General features: G+C 46.6%; 1 protein-coding gene across 4 annotated transcripts in view; it reads right to left on the bottom strand.

The window, feature by feature from the left end:
* Nucleotides 1-21,402, bottom strand: part of SPATA13 (spermatogenesis associated 13) — a 351,830-nt gene that overhangs the window by 50,926 nt on the left and 279,502 nt on the right. For 2 of the 4 annotated variants that reach the window (XM_058689759.1, XM_058689776.1), the window contains 2 exons: nt 5,921-6,286; nt 4,130-4,274 (listed from right to left, as the gene is read on the bottom strand). In XM_058689759.1, the coding sequence (XP_058545742.1) occupies nt 4,130-4,274; nt 5,921-6,286 (511 nt within the window). Of the gene's footprint in view, nt 1-4,129; nt 4,275-5,920; nt 6,287-10,459; nt 10,634-21,402 lie in introns of those variants that run through there. The other 2 variants (XM_058689787.1, XM_058689767.1) reach the window with 2 other exon arrangements.

Below are 21,402 nucleotides of genomic sequence, written 5' to 3'. Positions count from 1 at the left end.
CCTCTTTCCATTATGATTATGGTATGTTGCTTAAATTTACCTCTGGGTTTACGGAGTGGAAAAGGCACTGCAGAACTGCAGAAGAAATGGATATGACTCGGGGAGGGGGGCCTAGACTTGGACATGTTTGCAGTAACTGACAAGCTTTTGAGTTGTCTCCCTCTAGGGAAAGACTCAGCGGGGGTTGAATTATGCATCATGTTAGAATGACATTTTTTTAGCCATGAATACCCTCCACGCTTCTTCAGTTTTCTTTATAATACTGCCTGCCGTATTACAGAGTCATTTGTTAACTCATTATCCCCTCACCAGAGTGTAAGTGATTTAAGGGCTTTTGCTCACTCCTGTTATCTGGCACATGGGAAGCACTCAACAGCTACTGAATGAATGAATGAATGAATGAATGAATGAAGAGAGAACCTGTTCAGGATCTATTTCTATTTTTTTTTTTTTTTAATGTTTGTTTATTTATTTTGAGAGAGAGAGAATCCCACACAAGTGACATGGGGATCCATCTCATGAACGGTGAGATCATAAGCTGGGCTGAAATCAAGAGTCGGACGCTTCCCCGACTGAGCAACCCAGACACCCCTATATCTAACATTACTTGGACTTCCTCTAAGGGAATGACCTCCCTTCCATTGTGTTCAGCTTCGGTGACAGGGACCCAGGTACCTGCCTCCTAATATGGAAGGCAAAGGGTCTCTGGAGGCACCCAGACCTTGTGCTTGTCCCAGCGGCACCAGGTGGCAGACACATCACCTAAGCTTCAAGAATCGATTTCTCGGGGCACCTGGGTGGCTCAGTCGGTCAAGCGTCCAACTTTAGCTCAGGTCATGATCTCGCGGTTCATGGTTTTGAACCCCGCGTCGGGCTCTGTGCTGACAGCTCAGAGCCTGGAGCCTGCTTTGGATTCTGTGTCTCCCTCTCTCTCTGCCCCTCCCCTACTCGTGCTCTGTCCCTCAAAAATAAATAATAACCATTAAAATTTTTTTTAAAAAAGAAAGAAAGAAAAAATAATTGATTTCTCTATCCTGGGACTTTGACTCTTGAGTGAGTGACTGAAGGACAGGAGGAATGGTTCTCCACTCATTCCCAGGGGTGGCATTATACCTTCCTACTACACGCCTTTCTTGGCTTCTTGAATGTGGTTCCTTGCTTCCCAGGAACAACCCTGACTGCCATCCATTTCCCAGACTGGTCCTCTAGCCATTTTCAACTCTGGGAACACCTAACATCCTTCCAATAAATTCTCTTTTTGCTTAAGCAGGTCAGTCAGTTTCTGTTGCTTCTCAACAAAAATCAAAACAAAACACTGTTACAGAAAGCACAGAAGTAAGCTGGTTGTATGTACAGGGTTGCATAGGGTTGTACAGGGTTGGAGGAGACCTCACCTACCTTCCTTCCAACTGAACCACACTGCTTTTATTTTTGCATATTCTTGTTAAATCTTTGACCACATGTGTACATGTTGCAAACTGTTGCAATCACGGTCTATGTTCTAGGTTGGATTATGTACCCTGTACAGGTACCAAAATCCTAACCCCCAGTAGTGTCAAAGTAACCTTATTTGGGAATAAGGTCTTAGTAGACGATCATGTCAGGAGGAGATTATTAGGGTGGGCCCTAATTCAATGGCATGGAGAAAGCCATAGTGGCATAAAGACTGAAACAAAGGCGATACATCTACACGCCAAGGCACAAGGTACCCAAGACAAGAAGCTAGGATGGGCCGGCAGAGATTCCCGGGCCCTGCCCTTGGAAGGAACCAGCGTGCCAACGCTTTCATCTGACGTTCACCTCTAGTACTGAGACAAAAGATTTCTGCTATTGAAGGCACCCAGTTCGGGGTACTTTGTTACAGCAGCCTTAGCAAACTGATACAACATACATGATTTTATTTTCTACTTTTTTCTCACTTTAAAATTGCGGTTGTCGCTTCTCACGTTGTTTGTTTTCCTACTTATGATGTGAAGTGTGTTGAGGTCGTGGCCTAAGCAGCACCCCGACCCACGATCCCAGCGTAACGGGACATTCCCATGGCTTCCACTTCAGTGCCATCACGGTGCTGTAAACGCTGTGTGCATGTAGCTTTCTCTCTCCTTTTGGAAAACTTTCCCAAAACACATCACCAGATGTGGATGACCGGATCAGAGGGAACGAACACGAGGCCTGGGGCTGAGCGGCTTTGCAGAAGGAGGACAATGGATGCACTTTGTCTCCAAGGGCACACAAGGGAATGCGTTTTGAATTCTGAATGGGAAGAATGCTGACACAAGGAAAAGGAAAAGAAGGGAATTCGAGGCAAAGGGGGCACCGTGAGTAGCGCGAAGGGAGTGTGAAAGCCCAGAGCGGATGCAGGCACGCTGGATGGCAAACGCTGGCAGGAGAAGGGACAGAAACAGATGGAAGGAGAGATGCGGGTTTACAAAAGTCAACACACTTGTTTAAGGAACCGGGACTTGATTCCAATGGTGGGAAAGAGCCGAAAGCGAACAGTGACTCTGACTAGAGAGTGTATGAGAGCCTGGCCTGAGGAGGCGACGGGGTGGCCGTGAGGGGAAGGGTTAAGGAGCCTGAGGAGCAAGGTGACCCTGAGAACCAGCGGACAGGACCTAGTGACTCCACAAGGAAGGGAGCAAAGACTCCCAGGTGTCCAGACCACGGAGCTGGGGGGTTGACCCAGGCACGAGATGTTCACCAATTTCCTCAAGCTCCACCTGCAACCCCCCCTGGACCCCTCCCGGTATACGTGACACGAGCTCGAGACCATGGCAACACAATCAGGGGCAGGAGCACTTCCTCACCATTCACCGACCCTCTGACCTCTCACCACCCGGCGTGGCCCTCCTGGGACGCGGTCCTCGACAACTTCTGTGTCGGAATCCATCAGCGAACCTCCCGTCACATTTCTGGTCGCTAGCCATCGTCCTCTTCGACCTGTCCTTAGAAACGACTCCCTCGCCCAGGAAGTTCACACCTCCTTGGTCTCTCTCCCTTCCCCCACCCACCCGTGTTTCCTCTCCTCGTCCCCCTGGGATTTCAGTTCTTCAGGTGACGCCCTCAGCCTTCTCCAAGTCCGTTCAAACCCGTCCTCTTCGTACGGCCTCGGGGGGTGTGCCGTCGCGTGGAGGACTTGGCTGTGGCGGGCGGTGGCCCTGCTCAGCTTCCCACCACCCAGCTCCCGCTCTCCTGCCCTCCACACGACACTCACTCCTAACAGTGAGACAGGAAGCCCTGCCGCTGGGGCCGTCATCCTCGGTGTCTGCTGCACTTGTTTCAGGGGTCAGCACAGTTCAGTGGTTTTTAAAAAGGAACCTCTTGGCATTACAAGTTCCATCTGTAGATTCAAATCCCATCCCCGCCCCTTCCTGGTGAGCGACTCAGGGTGGTTTACCCAGGGATACGTGGGCTTTTTTATCTGGAAAAGGAGGACAGTAAGAGCAGCTGGCGCGGCAGGTAATTGCGCACATCAATGAGCCGCTACAGCCGAGCACAGGGCCAGGCTGTCCCCCGGGAGTCTCGGCTGAATGTGAGCTCTAGTCACGCTGGCGCAGGGCACGGCAGGCCACGCCACCATGCGACCGGCTGGCCACACGGACACGAGTATCAGCGTGGGGGAGGATTTCCTTTCTTAAGAACGGAAACATCATTCCGAGGACACGTGGGACCAGTTCAAGTCGCCAAGTACTGACTGGGTAAGTACTGAGAGCATATTAACTACTACATTAGGTGGGCTTTTCTCTGCTGTTCAGAGTGGGGTCAGGGGATCTCAGACACCCAGAAAGAGCTTCGGAAGGGTTGCGACAAACGCCCGGGGCTCCACACTTCGCTCTCCACCCGCAGGCACTCAGGCACACAGACGCGACAGGAGCAAACTTGTAGCACGGGGTCGCCTGATGGCACGGCACGCCCGGCCTGGATGGCCGACGACGCCCCCGGGCCCGCGTGGGTGGCTGGAGACGAGCCCTCCTCACTCCCAGGCGCACGCCGCCCGGGCCCAGAGAGACAGCGGAGAGGGGCGCCATCCGGCGGGCACCTCGGAGTCCCGGGGAGCGGTCCAACCCAGGACGCCACCCCGGTTTCTGGGAGGGGGGGCCCCCGAACAGGGCGGGCCCGGGAGACTCACCGTTGGACGCTCGCATCTGCCGCCGGCGCCCCACGCGGTCCAGTCCGATGGGGGTGCTCTGGGAGAAGGTGAAGGGCCGGAACCGGGCCGAAACCGCCTTGTAGGGCAGCACCTGGTGAGCTGGCACGGGAGGCCTGGCTGCCGGCTGCAAAAGGAAAGCAGAGGGCTGTGAGGAGGTGCCAGGAAGTGGCACCTTTCGCGGGCTCTTCACACACACGGCTGTGAGCAGCTCGGCGTCGTCACCTCGGAGCCGCTCACGGAGGGGAGGGAAGCGCCTTCTCCAAGTCGTGTCACGAGCCTCAGGCCGCACCGCGGGGTTCGGCTGCCACGACTTACTCCAAGATTTTCAAAACCCGGTATCGACTCACACGCCGCCTCTCACGCCAGCGACACACCGAGGGGGGACACTCAGGAAGAGCAAAGCGTCCAAGAGGACAAGCAGATTTAGGAAGGGGTGGCCTCTCGCACAGAGGCGGGGTCACAAGGAAGACGTCTTCCCGGCAGAGCCGCCAGGGGCGGCCGGTGCCCAAGACCAAGTCCGGGCGACACGCTCGGACTGGCGAGCCCGTCAGGCGCTGCCACCACAGGCGCCAGGTCTCGTGGAAGCCGAGTCTTCCTCACCTGGGCTGTCGTGACAGTTGAGCTTTGTTTAAAAGAGAGCTGGCTCTCCACAAATCGACCCGGTCTCTTTAGAAGGGCCTATGTCCCCTGTTGATCTTCCACAGGCACCATCCCTATAACTAAATCGGAGGCCAAATCGGTTTAGGCCTTCCTGACGTTATCTTAGGACTTTCCCACCCAACTCCCTAAATGAGCCTACAGCGCGTAAAATTATCTCACCGCGTTCCTTCGTGATGCTCCGAAGTGAGATAATCTCTAAGCGCTTTCGATTTTCCCCACACTGCGTTTCGAGCTGAGAGAGATTATAGTTTGCTTTGGTTCAGAATTACTTCCTAGCGCGGGACACGTCTTCCCACAAGAAGTTCACGGTATTCTTCCACTTCCTTTTTTTACCTTAAGAATTCAATTCAGTGTAACGCAATTAAACAAGAGGTATTTGAGCGCTTGCTAGAAACAAGGCATTGGGATGGGCTTTATAGGGAGAAGTTAAACATAAAATCCAATACCAACACAGGCTTTCCCTTTTAAGAGAATTTCGAGTTATCTACAGTATCAGCTAGCAAGCTCAAAAAGTGAAACTGGGCACACACTCATATACTGTTCTGGGAACCCGTGACCACATCTCAGCAAATACCATCTGCCGAATGTTATCCTGAACAGGGCCTTTATTTAAATGTTTTGTAGCCGCAAAGTGCTCTTTGGGTAACTGATAAATACTTCTAATCTATTGGTAAAGAGCACAAAATTCGTGGAAAAAAGTATTTCCTCAGCTCCTAAAAAACCGACTCCTTATCTTCTTCTTATCCTTACATTTTAACATTGGAGGACACTTCCCCTTTCAACACCTTCTTCCATGAAGCTCACTAAATGTGCAATGCTACCTTTCCCCCTATTAAAGTCTCGGGTCATTTAGAACCAACGGCAAACCGGTTTCACATATTGCTGGAGATTCCAGGAGAGACAGGAGATTAGTAAAAGGCATCCACATGCCAGATTGTTAGTTTAATTCACGTGTGTTTCCAAAGTCAGGAAGAAAGGCTGGGAGTCTATCCTCCTTGAGCAGAGAGGAGAAAGAAAAGCAGCGGCCTGGTTAGTTAGTCTGCAGCAGAGAACAAAGGCCAGGAAGCTGGAGGCCTCTGCTAGCTTTGGCAGAAGCACACCAGATCTTACTTGGGTCAGAAGACTCTCTATTTCCTCTGTCTGGCTGTTCCCATAGAAGCTGACCCCGCCTATCACAGAGATGGGGCGTCTTCTCCGGCCGCCTTTGGGACAGCCCACGGCAGGGTTCTGGTCTGCAGGGTCCATGGAGGCCGTGTTTGGCTGCTGGTCCCCGTCCACGGTGTCCTCTTTCTGGGGGTCCACAGCAATGGAGTCTTCAGGAATAGAGAGACTTCGGTTGGCCAGCTGGCCATAGTCGGAGAGCGGTCGGGGCCTTGACCTTCTCCCAGAACCCCACTTCCTCCTGGTGATCCTCTGAGCCTCTGTCCTTTCTTCGTCCCGTGATGAGCCCCGCCTCCAGGATTCCTCAGCCACAACCTTTTCAAATGCGAACAAGTTAGGTGAGCACCAATGTCCAGGAAGGTATTGGAAAAGAACAAGCTATGCGCTCCCTCCCATCCTCTTTAGCCTTGCCTCAAGGCTTTCTTGATCTATTTATTTTAAGAAGTTATTTGTGTAATAGAAAGACGTAACTGAGACGCGCATTAAAATAAGCACGACTTTCACCTTTCACTGCAGGCTGAATTAAGACCGTAACTTAAATAGTGATGTATGGTGACCAATGAGCTACTGCAAAAGATATTAAGAAACTAAGTACCACTGTGAGTTACTAGAAAGAACTTTCAACTGTGGTGTCACCCAAAATACACAAAGCAATGGCACGGGGAAATGCAGGAGCCCAGGAGGAGAAAGAAATGTGGAACACTTTAGGTGCTACTCTAAGGTATTTTCCTGCAATAATCTTTAAAAACAGAAGGTGCTTTAATCAGATTAAGTCTGGGCTGTTAAGGCCTGATATTCAGTAAATTAAGTCTGCTGGAGAGAGCAATGACCCGGGATTCAAAGAACCAGATCAGGCTACTAACTAGCTGTGTGATCTGGGACAAACAAGGAATGACTAACCTTTCAGGACTAGACAATCCCACAGCTGGAGAGTCTGTGGTTCTAAATTAGCCACTACTTTCAAATTGTTCCAATACCTTTTTCAGAGGCAATGCAATGTACCAGAAGAGGAACTATGAGCTTGGAAATGGGCAGCCTTCTGTGTGAGTCAGGCGGGGCCACTAGCTACCTTTGTGACCTCAGGCCAGTTACTTAAGGTCTGGGGATTTGGTTCGGCAACGGTTCACTGGGGAACAATGGGTCCTTGTGTGGGGGAAATGCTGTGACAGCCCTTATCAGCCACAGTTAATTATTGCTGTTAAAAAAGCAGTGTGTGGAGTAACCATCCCCAGGCTGAGCCCTGCCAGGGGATAACCTCTGTCTCAGCAGACCCCTCAAAGCCGGGTCAGAGGAGAGTTGCTGCAGAGCCCATGGGAGGGAGGGTGCAGCCGACTCTGGTCACACGCCTGTGAGCCTAGACACCTTCAGTTCTCCTACCCCTGGTCATTATTTAAAAAAGATATAAACAATACAGACAGACAAGGGCACGTGGCAGAGATGTCACTCAAGGGCAGGCAGAACAGGCCTCCCTGGCCTAGAAACCTCCAGCAGAACTGTCCCGGCGCAGCCCGGCCCTGCCCTGAGGACCAGCCCAGGAGGTCAGCTGCTGGCCAATCAGTGGCAACTAAGACCTCAAATATAGACGTTCCCTAAGATCATACACAGTTGACTTCTGGGCAACATAGGGGTTACAAGTAACGACCCCCACCCCAGCACCACCACCTACCGTGCAGTCAAAAATCGGCTTGTAACTTTCGGCTTCCCTAAAACTTAACTACTAATAGCCCACTGTTGGCTGGAAGTCTTACTGATAACAGTTGATTAACACATATTTGGTATGTGTATTATATACTGTGTTTTTATAATAATGTAACGTAAAGAAAAAGATACTAAGAAAATCATAAAGAAAATATTTATGGTATTATACTGTATTGATAAAAAAGAAAAAAAAAGGCACACATAAGTGGTCCTGCACAGTTCAAACCTGTGTTGTTCAAGGGGCCGCTGTACTATGAAAAATCTGATAGGGCGCCTGGGTGGCTCAGTCGTTAAGCATCTGACTCTTGGTTTCGGCCCACGTCATGATCTCACAGTTTGGTTCCCGAGTTCAAGCCCTGCATCGGGCTCTGCGCTGACAGTGCGGAGCCTGCTCGGGATCCTCTGTCTCCCTCTCTCTGCTCCTCTCCCCCAACATAAATAAATGTTACAAAAAATTTAAAGAAAAATCTGATGAAAAGCAAAGAGAGCAGAAAGAGATTTATGGACACTACTCCACCACCATCATTTTTCAGATCAGGAAAACCAAAACCCAGGGAAGTTAAGTGACTTGCCCAGGGCCACACAGCCAATCAGCAGCAACAGAGACACTGAAATGTGGGCCTCATAATTTGTGTAATAATTTGCATAATTGTGCAAATTTGCATAATTGTGCATAATTGTGCAAAATTTTCCCACTGTACCAAGTTACCTCTGCTCAAAAGCTAATGAGTACTAGCAATCACTGCTTACCTTGCTACCTGCTGATTCTGACTCCCTGAACTTCATGTTTAAATCAAGTCACCGCAGAGGGGTCCAGAGTGCACCACTGTGGCATGAAAACTTTTCTGAGCTGAAGGTATTTAAGAATAGGCTTTCCCCCCCCCTGAACTCTCTTATCTCCCTGAAAGCAGAGGTCCCAAAAGAACTCAGCAGTCGGGGCACGTGGGTGGCTCAGCGAGTTAAGCGTCCGACTTCAGCTCAGGTCATGAATTCGTAGTTCATGGGGTTGGAGCCCCGCATCGGGCTCTGGGCTGACAGCTTGGAGCCTGGAGCCTGCCTCAGAGTCTGTGTCTCCCTCTTTCTCTGCCCCTCCCCAGTTCATGCTCTGTCTCTCTCTCCCTCAAAAAATAAATAAACATTAAAAAAAAAAAAAAAAAAAAAGAACTCAGTAGTCATAAATCCATTGTCTTGGGATAGGATTTTCTTTCTTCTAACCAGGGAAGATGTGACTCTTATCAGCTGAGAGGAAAAGTCTCAGCAGACGTTGCCACAAAACTATCAGACCTCCCATTTGCTCTCCCACAGGCCCCTTTATCTTTCCTAAATCACTGGGTTTCCCATAAGTGCTCTCTCCAGCTCCCCTGCCCCTCATAAGAGGGGATATATACCTCCATCTCTAACCACTTCCTGGAGTCACTTTTTCCTGTGAACTCCCATTGGTTCACATGAAGAAAAACCCATCTTTTCTCTTGCTACTGTCTTTTGTCAGTCAGTTTAATTCCACACTCCCCACGTAGTCTCCCCAGTAGTAAGCCTAAGGGGGCGGGGGGGGGGGGGGGGGGCGGGTCTTTCCTCTCTGACACTATACCAAGGGAAAATATGAGAAATCATGAAAAAGTTTGTATTATTTTTTTCACTGCATATTAAAAACAGGATTATCATGGAGAGTTTAACTACATTATTAAACCAAATGGCACAATTTAAGCACACAAGAATTAAAAGGTTCAGAAACAAGGTGTTAGAAAGGTCCAGAAGCAAAACAAAATTACAGGCAATGAGTAGTCTGACTGGTAACAAATCTACGTGTGGTTTTTTGGTTTGTTTGTTTTGGGGGGATTTTTTTGTTGGGTTTGGTTTTTTTTTTTTTTTTTTTGCACTTATGCAACATGTGACATGCCTCACTGAAGCTTTGCTAATGCAGACAAGAAAACAAGGAAATGGGCGTAGGAAAACAAGAGGTTGTCTTAGTTGTTCAGGTAAGAAATCCTTCTGAGACCAAAACACACTCCAGGAAGTGAGGGGGCTGGATAAAAGCAGGTATGCTCAAAGCAGGAAATGACAGAGCAGGAGACGTGCCAGGGATGATCCCTTTAACACGTCCTGCCTCAAGTGTCAGCTACTGCTCCCACTGGGGTGGGGGGTGGGGGGCAGGGGCACAGGATGTGCATAAGAACCCACAGCGATTCTACTAGAACTGTTTCTGCAGTCCCACGGAAGAGATAAAAGGAGAAACCAGCCTTTCTACGTGGTATTGCAAAAATTAGTTAACAGGACAATATCTACAACTGAAATGTCCCCTTTACTCCTAGCAAAAGAGGGAGAGACAGTGATCTTTAGCCAGAAGAGACTTACATCCCTTGTAAAAACAAATTTGAGCTTTTTTTTTTTTTAATTTTTTTTTTCAACATTATTTATTTTTGGGACAGAGAGAGACAGAGCATGAACGGGGGAGGGGCAGAGAGAGAGGGAGACCCAGAATCGGAAACAGGCTCCAGGCTCCGAGCCATCAGCCCAGAGCCTGACGCGGGGCTCGAACTCACAGACCGCGAGATCGTGACCTGGCTGAAGTCGGACGCTTAACCGACTGCGCCACCCAGGCGCCAACAAATTTGAGCTTTGATGCATGTTTTAAAACTGAATCTCCTTTTGGCAAAGTCTGTGTACTTCCGAAATATGACCGAGGTGCATTCCAGGGAACACGGTTTGACTGTGATCACATGATCATACCTGCAACTACAAACCCCCGCCACCACCACCACCGCCGACATTCCCCGACAAGTTACAACCTACCCCAGACTCCGCCACAGCTGGTGGTGGCCCACAGACACACTGAAGGAATAAGCAGTTGACCATATCCGTGCTGTCTCAGATTCTTGCTGGCCTTTAAAATGTGACAGTGAGGGTGCTGAGCGGCCATGCCAGAGGGATGCCCACCGCGGCTTCTCACGGTCCAGCAGCCGGAGCTTCAGATCAATCCAGGGCTCCAAGCTTGATTGGCCAATTCACACCCAAGTCATAAGCCTTTGTAAACAAACTCTGCAGTGGAGTGGCTGACCTTTTAACTCTTGCTTCTCTGCACAGTTGTAAAGTACTTTCCCTACTCAGGAGCCCTGCATTTTTTTCTTCCCACACAAGGTTCCTTCCTTTGCTTCCCAAAAGTAAAAAGCCAAGGTAGATCTTAATACCTCCAGTGAGATACTTCAAAACATTTTTTGAAACCACAGTGAGAGTAAATTATTAACACAGGAAAAAGACTGGCACAAAAAACCCTGATGTCACATATATCCATTTAGAAGCTTGGTCTAAAGGAAGTATATAGGATTAAATAGCAAGAGTTGTGGGTTGAATTCTGCCCTCCCCTCTCATAACAGGTATGTTGAAGCCCCAACCCCCAGTACCTGTGAATATGATCTCTTTTTTAAAAAAATTTTTAAGGGGGCGCCTGGGTGGTTCAGTCAGTTAAGCGTCTGACTTCGGCTCAGGTCATGATCTCTCGGGTTGTGAGTTCGAGCCCTGCGTCAGGCTCTGTGCCGACAGCTCACAGCCTGGATTCGGATTCTGGGTCTCCCTCTCTCTCTGCCCCTCCCCTGCTCATGCTCTGTCTCTCTGTCTCAAAAATAAATAAAACATTAAAAAGAATTTTTAAGTTTATTTATTTTGAGAGAGAGTGCAAGCGGGGAGCGAGGCAGAGAGAGAAGGAGAAAGAAAATCCCAAGCAGGCTCCGCGCTGTCAGCACAGAGCCCGATGTGGGGCTCGATCCCATAAAACGTGAGATGATGACCTGAGCCGAAATCAAGAGTGGGACACTCAACCAACTGAGCCACGCAGTCTTCGGAGATGTGATCGAGTTAAAATGAAGAAGTACTGGATTAGGCGAGCGCTAAGCCAACGGCTGCCGTCCATAGAAAGAGAGGGAAATTTAGACACAAAGCAAAAAGGAAAGAAAGTCCTAGGAGGACAGAAGCCGAGATCAGAGTGGTGCATCTATAAGCCAAGAAACTCCAAGCACTGCCAGCAAACACCTGAGCTGGAAGAGGCCAGAACGGAACCCAGACCCCTGGCCTGTCTGACAATGAGAATAAAAGCCTACTGTTTTGAGCCATCTAGTTGCTGGAAATTTGTTACAGTCGCCTTAGGAAACTAATACGGCAAACTGATTCAGAAGAAAATACTACAAGCAGGGAAATTTAGATGCTTTGAGAAGATGGACAAAAAACTAAAGCAGAGCTTTTACACTGGACGAGCCAAAAGTGTTCTCAAGATGCATACTAATACAATCAGCAAGCCTCCCACGTTTTCGCAGGTTCTCAGTGCCCCGAACACCACAGGGAATTCAGGTACAGCCACAGAGCTGGAGGTGGGACGAGAACACATCGTGACAACTCGTGCTGCAAGGCAGTAACGACAGATGTGGCTCTTGACCACCAAGATGTGCCAGAACTACACCCGGCATGTGTTCCCTTACTTAATCCCCACCGCCACACCTTGAGGTAGAACTACTCATGACATCCTACCGATTCAGATGTTGGAGCGATGACGTGCTCTGGTTGACAGAGCCAAGGGAGAGCGGCCCCGTTTAACAACCCAGTCTGTCTGACCTCAGAACCTCTGTATCTCTGCGTCCCTGGCATATGCTTGTACGGAAGGAAAATAGAACTCGGTAGGTCTTCCTACCCTCAGCTGTAGGGCTTCTTGGAATGCAGGGGTGGGGGCTGGGGGGGAATGACAGGAAGGGAAGCTCTGTAAGTGCCCCTGCCATCTGGGGAAAGCTGGAGACCCCTTCCCCAATGACATGCATAAAATAAATATATAAAGTAAGCTCATTACTTTGAAATATAATTATCAAAATATTAAAAGGACTGCTATAATAGTATAGACAAAACACAGGGATTAAGAGTACTGGCAACAGGCGTGCCTGGGTGGCTCAGTTGTTTGAGCGTCCAACTCCTGATTTCAGCTCACGTCATGATCTCACGGGTTTGTGGGACCAAGCCCCGTATCGGGCTCTGCACTGACAGCACGGAGCCTGCTTGGGAATCTCCCTTTTTCCGCGCCTCCCCCACGTGCACTCTCTTTCTCTAACCCTCTCTCTGTGTACCTTCCCTGCTTTCACTCACTCTCTCTCAAAAAATAAGTTGATAAACTTAAGAAAGAAAGAGTCTTAGCAATAGGTCTAATAACTGCCACCCTCTGGAAATACCGTTGAATAGAAGAGACTTTAAGACATCGGCGATGTGAAAAAGATCTGTGGTTTCTAAGAGTGACAAAATCACAGGTGTTGATAAAATCACTCTGGTTTGATGCCTATGTTCATAATTTAAGGAAATGCTACATTTCACCTACAGGAGAGTGAAATTAAAGCCCCTACTCCCAAATTTCTGTTCACAGAGCCCTGGGATGAACCGAGGTTCAAAACTCTCCGTTTACATAGTCTCACTTAAGACTAGTCTATAGCACCAGCTCTGGGCTCCAACTCCACAGAAGTATAACTTTGGGCCTTACATATTACAAATTTAAGAAGTGTTCTCTCAGGGGTGCCTGGGTGGCTCAGTCCATTGAGCAACCGACTCTTGATTTCAGCTCAGGTCATGCTCTCACAATCGTGAGATGGCTCCTTGCGCTGGGTGTGGATCCTGCTTGGGATTCATTCTCATTCTCATTCTCTGCCTCTTTCTCTCTCTGCCCCTCCTCCACTCACATGTGTGTGCGCATGTATGCACGCGATCTCTTTCATAAATAAATAAATAAATGGCATCTCACCATTTAAAGCTATATGTCACTAATTTCCCTAAAATGATGTCACTTAATTTCCCTTAAATTAATGTATCATAATAAAAAGGATTTTCCGTAGGCTTTTTTTTTCCTTTTTTTTTAGTGTGGGTATTTTATCTGGATTATAGAGTGCTTGGAATGGGATGGGTTATAAGTATATGTCCTACGATTCTAAGTGAGGGCGGGAACTCATAGGATCCCAGATCAGCTACTACTTTTTAAGGAGCTCAAAGTAAGAGCAAGAAAATCTTTACATATTTAGAAAGAAGTCTGAGCACTAATGACATTCTTCTCTTTTTGTTAAAACACTAAAAAGGCAATGTCTTAGTTACTTAGAAATCGTAAATTTGTATTTCTAATCTACCTAAAATTATATTTTCAGGTTAGGAAAGAAGGCACTGTTATACCCATTTTGGAGATGAGAACCCAGTTCACAGAGAGGGCACCAGATTTAATGAAAGACAGGGAATGTGAGAGATCAGGCACTTCGTTCAATTTCATCTTTGCAAGGCCAGCACTAGACAGGACGTGCCCCCCATTTACAGATATAAGTAAGGAAAATGCAGTACGGTTTATTGCAAAAACTCTCAGCAGCAACTTGCACAAACACCGGACCTCAGTAACATTGCTCCATAAAAAGCCTCGGTGTGCTTATCGCTTTTACATCTCTCCACTTCCGGATGCTGCTTCCCCTCGCACCTCCTCTCTGGGCTGCTGGTAGGCCCTCATCAGTGTGTGCACATGCCCGTTTCCCCAGACTCTTCCTCTCTGCTGCTTCCTCCCGTTTCCCGTATCACATCTCACCTTTACTCTTGTTCTCAGCTTCACTCCCTTCTCTCTCCTCGTTGCCCACACTTTTCCCTTAAACTGATCACATACGGAACGCAAACACTGTGGTTTTGTTTGACTTCCTGAATCACGTTTGGTTTCTTCTCCTGAATTTTTAGAACGAGTGGGTGGAATAATCTTTCTTTCTCCAAAGCTTCCTTTTCTTTTACAGACCTTGCTGGTGGTGGTGGTGGTGTGTGGGGGGGGGGGGGGGGGCAGGGGCTGTACTAGCATTAAGGGGATGGCGGGGACCCTACCAGCCTTACAGGGATGGCGGGGACTGTTTTAGCATTACGGAGGTGGCAGGGACTGTTCTAGCATTACAGGGATGGCAGGGACTGGACCAGCATGATAGGGGTGCACGTTAAAAATGGCCCTCCCACCACCTGGGTGTTCTAATTCTGTCTCCCTAACTTTCTAGGGTGCACACGTCTTTTCCTACCACACTTAGGCTAGTTCAGGAATAAATAGTAAGGCTGAGGGACTTCTACGGTGGCCCAAGCAAGGAGAGGAAAGAGGCAGCCCCTGACTTGGTGTGAAATAAGTAACTGGCCAAACACTCATCACTCACCTAACGACCACCTTAAAAATCATGCACGGTCAGGCTGGCTCCGCTCCACCTTTCAAAGTCTCCTCTAGTTCAGGGACCATGCCGGGAAGGGACAGACACCATCATAAACTTGTCCCTTCCCTTCTTAGACCCCAGATTTGGACTTAGCCTGGAGGTGGACGGGGCCTGGGCAAAAAACAGAAGGAAAGTGGGAACGTATTTTCTGGGTTTGTCCTTCTGTGGCTCAGGGGCACAAATACATGTTAATGCTGGGTGACATTCTTACTAACATGCTGCATCTTTAAGACACAAGGTTCCAAGCTGTAGGAAGACAGTGGTTGTTGGAATTCTGACAGCATGAAACACAAATGATTAACCAAAAACTGTTCTGATTGTTAGCAAATGAGATTACACACACATATAGAGAATTTTGACACACCTCTTAAAAACTAAAGAAAAAGAGAGAAGAAAAGAAACAAATGCAATCTGGAAAACTGTGGCCTTGTCCCTTGGGTTCAGGGGATAGATAGGCCATTTGCTAAGAAAAATATTATACAGTATTAAAAACATTAAAAAATATATTAATGCTTCTTAACGCCCTTGAAGTAAAAGGGGAGTGCAGTGGACTTGAACTGTCCTTGCCTGGTGAAACTGATGATAAAAATGCTAAAACAGAGCTGGTGAATCTACAACTTGTTTTATAGGCAGAATCGCTCATTCACTAGAAACGCAAATACTGAGGTTCATGAGGGAACACAATTTAATACGCTTAGCCCGATTCTGTACGCGTTAAGAAGGCACTTAAGTATGGACATTTTAGACACCACTGACGACTTAGAATACCAGACTGAGAAAGCAGTGTAGCTGAGGTCATCCTCATTTTATGCAAAATCAAGAAATGAAGTCTGAGTGACTGTGGTGAGCCCCATCCTGACCATGCCCCAGGCCCCTGACATCGTGGGAGGGCGGTCACCACTGACCCTGTGTGAGCACAGGGCTGATGAGGAAATTTCCCCCCCAGGCCTGTGTAATAATCACCTAAGGCAATTCCATTTTCTGGGCTTATCTAAAAACTCAGACCATACTACTAAGTCAACAGTGGCAAGACGATGGTGAGTTTGACACCCAAGCAGAGAAAATAATAGAACTGTAAGCTGTACTTTATGCCTGGACTCATTAAGAGTGAAGACACATTTTTCAGAGAGAGAGACGGAGTGCGAGCAGGGGAGGGGCAGAGAGAGAGGGAGATACAGGATCCGAAGCAGGCTCCAGGCTCTGAGCTGTCAGCACCGAGCCTGACGCGGGGCTCGAACTCACGAACCACAAGATCATGACCTGAGCTGAAGTCGGACGCTTAACCAACTGAGCCACCCAGGCACCCCAAGAGTGAAGACATATTTTAAAACCATCATATTATAAAATTAACATATACAATGATCCCATCTTAACATCTTGAAATGTATCTCTGAAATGCATGCTGAGGAATACAGAGGTCTACTCAAACTTTCTTTTTTTAAACTTATAAAAAACATGATTTTATAAAAACTAACTTACTTTCCTCTTTTCCAAGTACTTACTGAGCACAACTAAATATTCCAAAATCATGAACCATGTTTTAGATTTGAATATATTAGAAATCCACTGTTTTTCTAAACCCTTTTGAACATTATAGATTTTTTTCCTAATCTGTTTTGACTTTTCTTGTACAGAGAAGGTAAAAGGACCCAGGAAAAGAGGGTAAAGAAAAATGGGCAGCAGACGACGAGGTCCTGGCTGATTCTCTAGTGGAAGAAGATGGAGAGAAATGTCTGTTCACAGCATTGCTGGCATGTCCAGCCATGAATGACAGCAAACAAACATTCAAATCAATGGCCCCACGTGACTTCAGAATCACGAAAACTAAGGGTTTCTAGATTAAAATGAAGAATAGCAACTTCACAAACCATGAGTAATTAAAAACGCTTCATGCATGTATAAAGGGGCGAATGGCTGAGTTGATGGACAGATAAATGAGCGAATTAATGGACAGTTCTGGGTGGCAAAGAAGCTGTTCCCTCCCTACATTCAGGTGTGATTTTATAAAAATGAGCCTGATTTAAGTTATTGCTTAGTTATCATCCCTAAGTATTTCGAAACCCATAACCATGTTTTAGATCAGGAAACAACCATCCGTTCCTGTCTCCTTCATAACCTATTTGAATTGTGCCACCCTGAAAACAAATTGACTACAGTTTTCCTCCCCTTCTTGTCAACAACCCAGTTTTGAAGGCGCCCTACTTAGTTTCAGATATGTGAACTACAAGGTAATGGGATCTTTTCCAAAAGTGAGTGTCCCCTGCTGGCAACAGAACGTAAAAAGAAAGATTTAGGACTTTGAAGAAAATCTCTTTTCTGTGTTCCAGTTTAAGCTTGCAGCATTACTGTGCTGGAAGGAGAAAGAGAGAAGGCGAACAGGAGGCAATGAAGGAAGAGCACACAGTGACGGCGAGTTGGACGAAAGAACCCAGAAGAGGCAGAGGAAGCAATGACATCACATGGATTCTCTCTTCCAGCAACACTCACTGATGGCGGATTGCGTCACTTGCCTTGAAACTTGCAAGGGCCCAGGGGCACCTGGGTGGCTCAGTCGGTTGAGCATCCGACTCTTGATTCGGGCTCTGGTCATGATCTTACCGTTTCATTAGTTCGAGCCCCGCATCGGGCCCGGCTTGCGCTCTCTCTGTGTCTCTCAAAATAAATAAACTCTAAAAACAAATAAATGAGTAAACTTGCAAGGGTCCAGCCAATGAACCTAATCAAGAAAACACTGACCCTAAATTGGATGTGTTGTTCACCAAGAACGCTTCTGCTGTGAGTGCCTGGCCTGTCTGTACAGGGACAGTCACAAAGGTAAGGCGAGACCTACAGACAGCACCAGCGGCATTTCTTTTTATTTCTACTGAGGGATCTGAGAACGTGTCCTGGTGCAAACAGAACATCTTGAAAATGTTTAATTCAAAACTTGGCAGTGGGAGAATTATAGATGAATAATTTATAACACAAAAAGAGTAAAAATATAACACCAAGTATACAACAGAAGTTCGTTATGAGCAAATGTGTAAAAATGTATATTACACAGTGGAGAACGGGGCTGGAACACCTGACCTCAGTCACAAGCTGTATTTAAGGCTCCAGGCCTCCTGTCTCCCCACCTGTGGGGCTGACCTACAAGAAATGGCGGTACACAGACCTAGGGTCGCACCACTGTCCGCTGTCCAAGGTGGCGTGCTTCAACCCTGTGTCAAGTCAACTACCAAAAGAAGCTGCCGGAAGCTAAGTTGAGCTGCTGAGCCCCTCCTCAGTAGCCAAAAAAGCCTCACCTAGAAGAAAACGAAGAGGAAAGGCTCTGACTTGGGCAAGACTAACTGTGGCAGGAACTGGCCCACGCTCAGTGGGAAGAACGCCAATCATGGAGTCAAAAGAGAAAATGGAATGGAAATGCATCAAATATACCAGTGTTGGAAACAGGGCCTTCACGAATCCCATCTCATTTAATTAAAACAACCTACGCAGTAGATACTTACAGGCTTCTGTTTTACAAATAAGAGACATGATGAGATTCCACCAAAGATCTGGAAACTAGCAAATGGCTAGAATTTAATTCTATGTGCCAGCTGCCAAGCAGATGGTGTTTTTTGGGCTTTCCTCCCCATTCTGAGACCTGATTCTAGGCCCAGCTGCCACTCAGCGTCTGTGTGACTCTGGCAGAAGGGTCTTACAACCTTTCTAAGCCTCAGTTTACCCATCTCTTAAGGCAAATACAAAAATGCTGGCCTACTTCGCAGGGTGGCTATGAAAACCAAATGCAACAATGTTGTGACTTTTATTAGCTTTAAAACTGTTATATAAATGCAAGAGGTTACTACTGATACTTGTATTTCTAATCTATTTTTTTACTGATACTTTTACTTTTAAGAGACAATTACATTTTTTTAATGTTTTTTTTTTTTTCAGAGAGAGAGAGAGAGAGAGAGAGAGACAGACAGACAGACAGAGAGAGACAGAGAGAGAAGGAGACACAAAATCCAAAGCAGGCTCCAGGCTCTGAGCTGTCAGCACAGAGCCCGACTCAGGGCTCACACTCACAAACCACGAGATCATGATGTGGGCCAAAGTTGGACGCTTAACTTGACTGGGCCAGCCAGGTGCCCCAAGAGACAATTACATTTTCAGACTTCCAAATGAGTTGGTAAAATTCCGGTTTCCAGCAGTGGGTGGAGCAACTGCTCAAAACATATTTTTTTTTTGATTCTTAAAATTGTTTTTTTTGGGGGGCGCCCGGGTGGCTCAGTCGGTTAAGCGTCTGACTTCAGCTCAGGTCACGATCTCGCGGTCCGTGAGTTTGAGCCCCGCGTCAGGCTCTGTGCTGACAGCTCGGAGGCTGGATCCCGTTTCAGATTCTGTGTGTGTGTCTCTCTCTCTCTCTCTCTCTCTCTCTCTCTCTCCCCCTCCCCCGTTCATGCTGTGTCTCTCTCTGTCTCAAAAAATAAATAAACGTTAAAAAAAAATTGTTTTTTTTTTGTTTTTTGTTTTTTTTTTAAGTAATCTCTACACCCAACGTGGGGCTCAAACTCACAACCTTAAGATCAAGAGTTGCATGCCCCATCGACGGAGCCAGCCGGGAGCACCTTCTCAACACGCATCAGAGCAAATTCTTTATACCACCATTTCTTGATTAAAAAGTTTTAATTTCACTCTTTTGCCAAAAGGAAATGTTTGTATTCTGTATGAATTCATATCCATTTGGTAATATAAATTCACATCCAACTGATTAATACAGTTCAATGAGAGAAATAGGATTGTAGGCTACCTTTTAACTTTTTCAGGAACAACTCTTTCCTAAAGCAAGAGTTAACTGGGGTACATCTGCGAAGAGAAAAGCCCAAACCTAAAATACAGGACACTTAAAACCTAGAGGAGCCCACAAACTTAATACCTAGAGCCTCAGCCTGGACGGCAGATCTCAAACTTCAGTGGGGCAAAAATAATTCCCCCGGGTAGCATGTTAAAAGTCCTGATTACCGGATCCGGACTCCAGTGATTCGAATTCGGTAGCTCCAGGTGGCCTCAAGAATCTGTACTGTTAGCTTGTATCTTCATTCCAAACTTTGAGAAACTCCAGTTAGACAATCAGAAGTAATTTGCAAAGTTTAACTGGTCTGTGTTGAAGTATCTGACCAAAAGCACCAATCTTAATGATAACAAAGATTGTGATGATGATAAAGCCAGGTTTATTGAGTTTAATGTGTTCCGGGCATTGTGGTATCTCCTAAGCACTATTTCATTTAATCCTGGTAAGTACTATTAACTCCATTTTTAAGGAAACTGAGGCTTATGTAGGTCAAGGATACAGCTGGTTAGTAGGGAAACCAGGATTTGAACTTAGCCCGACTACAAAGGCCACCTATTTTTTATCCCAGAGTTCCTCCACCACTCAGAAATGTTGGCATTGGTGGCTGGCAACCGCATCAGTGCTGGTTTCCTAGGAATTTACCATCTGTGAGTGTTCTTTCCTCTGCAACTTATCCGAGCGTCCCCACCCCCTCCCCAGCTTTACTGCTATTATTCTAAATGAAGGCAACATTCCAAATGGTCATTTTTTCCTGGACTGTGAGTGGTGGGAGAAACACAGGTAACATTTAGTTTATATAGCAACACGTGGCAATTTGCCGTTAGGCGTTTCTGCCAATTAAATCTATGGTATTCCTTCCAGTTGCCATGGCAACTGTGTGTCACATGAACGTGTGGAAAAGTGATTCCCAACCTTGGATGCTCTTTGACCTTAATTATTACAGGCAAGTTAAGATGAGGAAAATGAACCAGGAGAAAAAGATATACTGGCATCATAATCATCAAGCTAAAATTTCCCCCCCGAAATACTGACACTCCTTTTCTGTATTTTATAGCTTTATTAAGGTCTTATTATGCATTAGTTATGCACAAATTAAAACAAGGCACCAAATAAAAGTAAATATTAAAACCTTAACAGATACACTATAATACCGTTTCATATCATTTAAGTATTTCATTTGTTTAGGAAGTTTAACATGCATAGCATTAATACGGTACAATTACAAATATGATACATTAATATAACTTATACCTGACTACATATGATTATTATGGTAATTCTATAAAAACTAGACTCCTGCTCAGTATATATAGGCATGTATTTTCTGTCTCCTTCTTCCTCCTTTGTTTTTTCATTTTTAAAGCAATCTTTTTTTAAGCTAAGTTCTAAACCCAATATGGGGCACGAAGAGTTGCATGCTTTACCGAATGAACCAGCCAGGTGCCCATTACCCCCTTGTTTCTAATGGGAAAATCCTACTTGATGACACTTCACCAAACAAAAACTGTTCTAGAAACAAGCCACTTTAAAGTTCAAGAATGACATGATTATGTGTATAGACTGTTCTTTAGATTCTCCATTTTTAGAAATAATTTTAGAAGTGGCTTCTTAAATATATAAAGTTCAGTAGTCTGTCAAACACTGAGCACCCATTCAGAAATACTTTGAAACCTTCACTGCAAAAGATATAC

Source organism: Neofelis nebulosa, chromosome 1 (assembly GCF_028018385.1).
Source record: "Neofelis nebulosa isolate mNeoNeb1 chromosome 1, mNeoNeb1.pri, whole genome shotgun sequence".
Lineage (NCBI taxonomy): Eukaryota > Metazoa > Chordata > Mammalia > Carnivora > Felidae > Neofelis > Neofelis nebulosa.
Note: the sequence above shows the minus strand (reverse complement) of the source record. Positions and strands in the feature narration are given on the sequence as shown.